Here is a 7,162-nt window from a genome sequence, read left to right as displayed (position 1 = left end):
GTGGGGGTCTGACGTATCTCAGGGGCAAATGTGGCCAGGGCCCAATGGTCAAGGGGGAGGCGGAGGGCTCAAAGGCTGGCCTGGAGGCTGAGGAGTGGAGGTTGGCTTAGGTAGGAGTCAGAGTTGGCCCGGAGGGGTGGCATGGGGCAAACTTCGATGATGAGGGTGAGATCAGATGCTGCTTCTTGGTGCTAGATTTTTGCACCTCCATGTGAGTTTAGCAGCCTGTTTGGAGTTGGCCTGGTCTGAGCTTGGAGGCAGGCAGCTCCTCCTCTTCTCCAGGCAGGAGACACGGCTACTCAATCTACTCCAGCCCCTGCGCGCGTGTATGCACACACACACACACCAACACACCATCATCAGTTACGTCCCCTCTGGGTTGTGTGCTCAGTGGCAGCAGGTCCTGTATGTCCCAGGGTCCTCATTGCGCAGCCCAGGGCTTGGTGCTGCCTGGGTGATCAGTGTTGGGTCCAAAGGCTGTTGACAGGGCTGAGAAGCCCCCAGAGGACCCACATCCCTAGGGGCAGGGAGGGGGCAAGAGAAGCTTCCCTTGAGTTTCCTGGAAGGATCAGGAGTTGGACTGGCGAAGGAGGCAGGTAGAGGAAGACAGAGATTAGGCAGAAGCAGGCAGTGGAGTAAGAACAGGGTGTTGGAGGAACTAGGCTGAGGTCTCTGCCATCAAAGCCAGAGTTTAGATTTGGTCTCAATAAACGGGAAGCCCTGGCTGGATGTGGTGGCTCACACCTGTAATCCCAGCACTTTGGGAGGCTGAGGAGGGAGGATCATTTGAGCCCAGTGTTCAAGACCAGCCTGGGCAACACAGTGCGACTCCGTTTCTAAAAAAAATATATAAAAATTAGCTGGGTGTGGGCTTGCACCTGTAGTCCCAGCTACTCTCCAGGAGTCTGAAGCTGCAGTGAGCTGTGACTGCACCACTAAATTCCTGCCTGGGCAACAGAGCAAAACTCTGGTCTGAAAACATAAAAATAAAACGTAAAATAAACAGGGAGCCCCAAGGATTCCGGGCAGGAGGGGGTGTGGTCAGCACTGGAATTTTAGAAGAAGGGCAGCTGGTAGCTGGGGGAAGGGGGTTCCACACTGGAAGGAGGGGGTCCAGGACTTGGACATGGTATAGGATGTGCCACCTGCCAGTGGGACCTAGGACAGCAGGACCATCACTGAGGTGGCCACACGGGGAGGGGCAGGTGGGGACACCCTGCTCTTGGAGAGAAAGGGGGTGCCCATCCACCCCTGCTGTATGAAGGGGAAAGGGGGACTCTGAGGCCCAGAGAGAGAGGGGACGGGCCCAAGGGATTTGTGGACAGTGGGGGTGGGGGAGAGGGGAGCAGAGAGCACAGATAGGGGCCTGGGGCAGATGTGGGTCTGGAAGGTTCGACCCCTGGCTAGACTGTTTCCCCAAAGGGTCCTCTGCTCCTTGGGCTGTACGCACTGCACTGGGCACTAGATACAGGCCAGGGCTTGGGGCACGGCGGCCCCTGTGGGATCGGGGTTGCAGGCGTCGTCCAGACCCAGGGGCCCCTGGTGAGGGGCGGGCCCGGGGAGGGGGCCATAAGGGGCTGGCTGGGGAGGGAGGGAGGGAGAGCCAGGGAAGGGACAGGTTCCGAGTGGACGCTGGGTGGAGAGGAGAGGGAGAGTGGGGGCGGTGGGGGGTCGGGTCCGAGGCGGGGCTGGTGGGGAGGGGGGCATCCGGGGGCGAATCCGGGTAGGGGGTGAGGAGGCGGGTTCGGAAGGAATCGGGCAGGGCCCGGGTGGGTCCGGGGAGTAAGTGAGGGGACGATCCCCGGAAGGGATCGGGGCGGGTCGGGGTCCGGAGATGGGCGGAGCAGGCGTCCCGGGAGGGTGCGCCCAGGAGCGGGGCGAGCGGGGCGAGCGGGGCGGTCCCGGAGACGAGGCGGGTCCGGGGAGGGGGCTGGCCCGGGGCTGCCCCAGCTTGGCCGGGCGCGGAGCGGGGCGCATGGCGCCGGGCGCACTGCGCGGGGGCTGCGAACAAAGGGCCCCCGGCGGCGGCGCGAGGACGGCCGCGCTCGGACCCTGGCCCTGGCCCAGCCCTGGCCCGGCCCCCTCCCCAGGCGCGGCGCCCCCCAGGAGCCGAAAAATGAGCGGCGCCCTGCTCTGGCCGTTGCTCCCGCTCCTGCTCCTGCTGCTGTCGGCGCGGGACGGCGTGCGCGCCGCGCAGCCTCAGGCCCCGTGAGTATCCTCCGGCGACAGAGGAGGTCGGTCGCCTTCTGGGGTGGGGGTCCCGGGTACTGGCTCAGAGGGTTGCAGCGACCTGCCCAAGGCCACACAGCCTCCGCGCTGGGCTGGACCTGGCCTCTTGTTCCCGAATCGTCTTGAGGGGGCGCCCTAAAGTTTCCGAAGTGGCTCTGTGGAGGTACAGGGACTCCCAAAAGCTAAAGGTGCTGAGGTCAGCTCCCCCCGCCCCACCTCGCCCCCTTCGTGTGACCCGGGCTGTCATCATGGGTGGCGATTTCCAGTAGTCCAAGGCATGAAGGTAAGAGGAGCGTCTTGGCTGAAAAGTGGGAGGAGAGTGCGAAGGGGCACTTTCCCGTGGGTGGGCGTGGTGAGGGAGGAGGAAGTGTTTGTTTTGCTTCTACATTTTTCTAGAGGTTTGCTTGCAGGCTTCTGGTGGGTTGACAGCGGGGAGAAGGTGAATTAACTAGCTGCTGGGGAGTACTCCTAAGTTGGCTTCACAGAGAATATTTCTAAACCTGGCAAGTTCGGGTGAGCTCTGCAGGGCTGCGGGTTCAGGGGGGCTGCCCTGGTCTGCACAAGACCAGCCTTTTAGTCCAGCTGGGCGTTTAGGAGGCGGCTTGTTCAAGCAGCCCTTGTTTAGGAGTTTCCAGAAAACTGGTAAGCAGTGAGACTAGGTGGGTGTCGTTATTTGCAGTGAGTACTTGGTCCTTGCTGGTCACAGTTTTAAAAGCAAGACAGTCTACTGCGCTCTGAGCATCCAGACTTCCCTCTCCTAGGCTTCGTGAAATCGGAACCCTACAAATTTTCATCCTGATGCTTCTTTCAAAGCTGGCATCCCTTAGAATAGTGGTTCTCAGCCCTGGGGGGGATTTTTGTCTCCCTGAGGCCACTGGGAAATGTCTGGAGGTATTTTTGGTTGTCACAAATAGGGAGAGGCATTTGGTGTTGGCATTAAGTGGGTGCAGGCCAGGAATGCTGGTAAACAGCTTTCGATGTGCAGGTCAGCTTCCACTGCAAGGAATGACGCGGCCCCACATGACAGACCTTGGCTCCAATGAGAGACCCTGCCTTATACAGAGGTTTTTGTTTGTTTGTTTGTTGTTTTGGGGGTTTGTTTTTGTTTTTGTTTTGAGGTGGAGTTTTACTCTTGTTGCCCAGGCTGGAGTGCAATGGAACGATCTTGGCTTACTGCAACCTCCGCCTCCCAGGTTCAAATGACTCTCCTGCCTCAGCCTCCTGAGTAGCTGGGATTACAGGCGTGTGCCACCACACCCGGCTAATTTTTTGTATTTTTAATAGAGATGGGGTTTCTCCATGTTAGCCAGGCTGTTCTGGAACTCCTGACCTCAGGTGATCCACCCACCTCCGCCTCCCAAAGTGCTGGGATTACAGGCGTGAGTCACCGTGCCTGGCCCGTTAGAGAGTTTTAAACAGTTCTCCAGGGCGTTTTCCTCTGACTAAAGTCACCCTGTGATCTCACCATCTGTTAAGTGACATGGAATCCCTGTGCTGAGAGACACACTGGGGAAGAGATGTCCCCAAATGACCGACCTGGAATTCCAGATTAGCTGGCCTCTAAGCCAGGGGCATGGTTCACCCAGCCCAAAGGATCTCGTCTTAGGAATAGCTCTGGATGCCCACTTCTGTCACCTGAGAGATTTTTGTGTGAGGAATCTCTGATCCCAGAAAGCAGCACAGTTTGCAGTTGTAAGAGCAATTCTGTCTACACTGACCCAGACATCCCTTTCCCCAGTCTGGGACCTTCTGAGACCAGCAGGATGAGAAGCCAGTGTTGGCCCAGATGCTAGGGGTGGGTCAGGTGTGACAGTGAATGGCTGGCAAGCATCCCAACAGCTGGAAACAGCTGCAACTTCTGAATGGCAGAGAAACTTAATTTGGTGATGTCAGTTTCTCTGGGCAGTTGGATGAAGACTTGAACCCGTATTGTCAGGAGTTTCAAAGGTGACCAAGCAAAATGAACACGTATTCCTTACTCTCTCTTCTACACTCACCACATACTATATGTGAGGCCCGTCTAAACTCTAGGGATCAGCTGGGAGCCAGACAGAAAGAGTATGCCCCTTTTAAAGGTTGCCACATTCCAGTGCTGGAGCTGGACAGGACACCTGGACAGGGTAATTGCATGTCCTGGTCAGTGCTGGAGTTATGTAATACACAGCACATACCTAGGGTCTTGCAAACTCCAGTTGGTCCTAGAGTTGGACAGCACATGTGTGATCCCAGGGGACTGAACTCTGGTAATTATTCAAGGCAGATGTAGCACACTGTGATCACAGGGTCAGTGCACACTGTGGCCAGGGCTGCAGTAAACAACCCAAGCCCATTGTTCGTGTGCATGAAACAACACAAACCCACTGCGTCTTTTGAGATGCAAAATTGGTAATGATGTTTTCATGAAGTTTGGTTTATCAGTGAGTTATTTTATGGATCTTATTTTTGGTATCTTACTCAAGAAATCTTTGCCTAATCTAAGCACGCAATGACTTTCTCCTTTGTTTTCTTCTAGTGTTTCTACAAGTTTTACTTCTTCAATTTAGATCTGTTACTAAGATTAACTTTGAGTTAATCTAATTGCATGGTGTGAGGTAATGTTCTCAATTCATCTTTTTGCATGTGGATGTTGGGTTGTTTACAGACACTATTGAGGCCAGGTTCAGTGGGCCTGTAATCCCAGCACTTTGGGAGGCCAAGGTGGGCGGATCACTTGAGGTCAGGAGGTCAAGACCAGCCTGGCCAACATGGTGGAACCCAGTCTCTACCAAAAATACAAAAATTAGCTGGGTGTGGTGGTGCACGCCTGTAGTCCCAGCTACTCTGGAGGCTGAGGCAGAAGAATCCCTTGAACCTGGGAGGTGGAGGGTACAGTGAGCTGAGATCACACCACTGCACTCCAGCCTGGGCAACAGAGCAAGACTCAGTCTCAATTAAAAATAAATAAATAAATAAAAATAAAAAAAGAAAATATTGAAATGAAAATGTCTCCTAATCTCATTGCATGGTCCAGTTTCCCCCTTTACCCTCTTTTCTTCTGATTTCCATCATTCTACATGGTTGCAATTGTGGTGCCTTTGCTATAATGCTCTTGGTGATTGTGGGGACACTGTAAGCATTTCATGAGGTTACAGGGCCTTTGTAATTTTCCATGGAAGGCTGCAGATACTGGGAGACAGGAGCTCAGGTGGGGAGGACCTGGGCCCTCAGGTCAGGTCCCCTAAGGACACCTCAGTGCCCTCTTCTGCCTGGCTGTGTGATCTGGTGCATGTTCCTATTCTTCTGAAGCATCAACTTCCCATCGGGAAACTGGGGGTAATGCCTCCCTTCCAGAGGTGACTTCATAGTCAATCAGAAGATTTTAGGAAAGAGAGGCCTGCTTTGATTCCATTGTTTTCAGAGCTCTTTTTGTTTGAGGCCCTATGGTGTGTTTTCAGGGTTTGTTCTTAAAATGAATGTTGCAAAGAAGCCCTTTGCTTCTTTTTATCAGGTTTTGGAGTCTGGCTGCCTGAGTTAGAATCCTGGTCTGTCACTGTTGCAGCTGGTGACTTGACTTCTCTGGGGTTTCCTTTCTGACTTTCTAAATGGGGCTGATGTCAGCACTTCTCATGGTGGTGGGGGAGGGGGTGCACTGTGAGGATGAAGTGGGATCCTGCCGGTTACCTGGCTTGTGGAGGAAAGTATTTCAGATAGTGGGCATGACATGTGCAAAGGTCCTGGGCCAGAAGGGCTGGGCGTGGTGGATCACACCTCTAATCCCAGAACTTTGGGAGGCTGAGGAGGGTGGATCATTTGAGGTCAGGAGTTTGAGATCATCCTGGCCAACATGGCAAAACCCTGCCTCTACTAAAAAGACAAAAATTAGCCGGCCGTGGTGGCAGGCACCTATAATCCCAGCGACTTGGGAGGCTGAGGCACGAGAATCCCTTGAACCCAGGAGGTGGAGGTTGTAGTGAGCTGAGATCATGCCACTGCACTCTAGCCTGGGGGACAGAGCAACACTCTGTCTCCAGGAAAAAAAAAAAAAAAAAAAAAGGTCCTGGGGCAGAAGGAAGTAGCTGAGTCAACAGGCTGGAGGCCGGAATAGAGAGAGTAAGAGGGGTTGTGCAATGCTGAAAAATCCTGTGAGGCCAGATTCTTACCCAGCATGGGGACTTCACAGGTGAATAAGCCAATCCACGGACTCAAGAACTGATGGGGGGGCACAGACTCCTAGAGCATCAGTGCCAGCCAGGTGTGGTCAGCAAAAGGCAGGAGTCTGCTACGGGGAGAGCCCTGACCTAGCTGTGGTGGCAGTGAGACCAGGGGGCTGGGGGTGAGAACTTCACCTCGGATCTCCTTTCCTGCAGGGGTTACTTGATTGCAGCTCCCTCTGTTTTTCGCGCGGGCGTGGAGGAAGTCATCAGCGTGACCATCTTTAACTCTCCAAGGGAAGTCACAGTCCAGGCTCAGCTGGTGGCCCAGGGTGAGCCAGTGGTGCAAAGCCAGGGAGCCATCCTGGGTAGGTCCCTTTGGTGTGCCAGACCAGGACTTCCCCTTCTTTTGCAAAGTGGAGCCACTTGCTGGCCTTCAGGGCTGGGGCAGTGTGGGTGTTGCTTTGCTTCCCTTCTGCCCTAAATCCCTAGGGGCATGAGAGGGAGGGAGGGAGGACAGATTGCATTCTCCTCATTCTACAGATGGAGAGAGTAAAGCCCAGGATTGGCAGCTCAGCTCATGGGTCCTCAGCAGCCCTGGTTCTGTGGGTGCAGATCTGGGCAGAGCAGGGGCACCCACCTGTGTCAGCTTTGACCAGAGGTGGGACAGGGGACCTGAAGGAGATCACGTGACCCCCCTCCAACCTTTTGTTGGGTTTCCAGCACACCTGAACCATTAGACTCAGACCTGGGCTCACAGGCCTGTTACTAAGTGCAGCTCAGGCCCTCAGCCAGTCTCTCCC

The 7,162-nt window shown here is 55.0% G+C and overlaps 1 protein-coding gene across 1 annotated transcript in view; it reads left to right on the top strand.

Annotated features, from left to right (window-relative positions):
- Window positions 1-2,052: 2,052 nt before the first annotated feature.
- CPAMD8 (C3 and PZP like alpha-2-macroglobulin domain containing 8) overlaps window positions 2,053-7,162 on the top strand; it is a 133,840-nt gene continuing 128,730 nt past the window's right edge. The window contains exons 1-2 of the mRNA XM_003813600.7: window positions 2,053-2,208; window positions 6,576-6,727. Of these exons, the coding sequence (XP_003813648.5) occupies window positions 2,117-2,208; window positions 6,576-6,727 (244 nt within the window). The 5' untranslated portion in view covers window positions 2,053-2,116. The remainder of the gene's footprint in view (window positions 2,209-6,575; window positions 6,728-7,162) is intronic.

This window comes from Pan paniscus, chromosome 20 (assembly GCF_029289425.2).
Source record: "Pan paniscus chromosome 20, NHGRI_mPanPan1-v2.0_pri, whole genome shotgun sequence".
Lineage (NCBI taxonomy): Eukaryota > Metazoa > Chordata > Mammalia > Primates > Hominidae > Pan > Pan paniscus.
The sequence above is the reverse complement of the archived record's forward strand: the minus strand, read 5'-3'. Positions and strand labels throughout refer to the sequence as shown.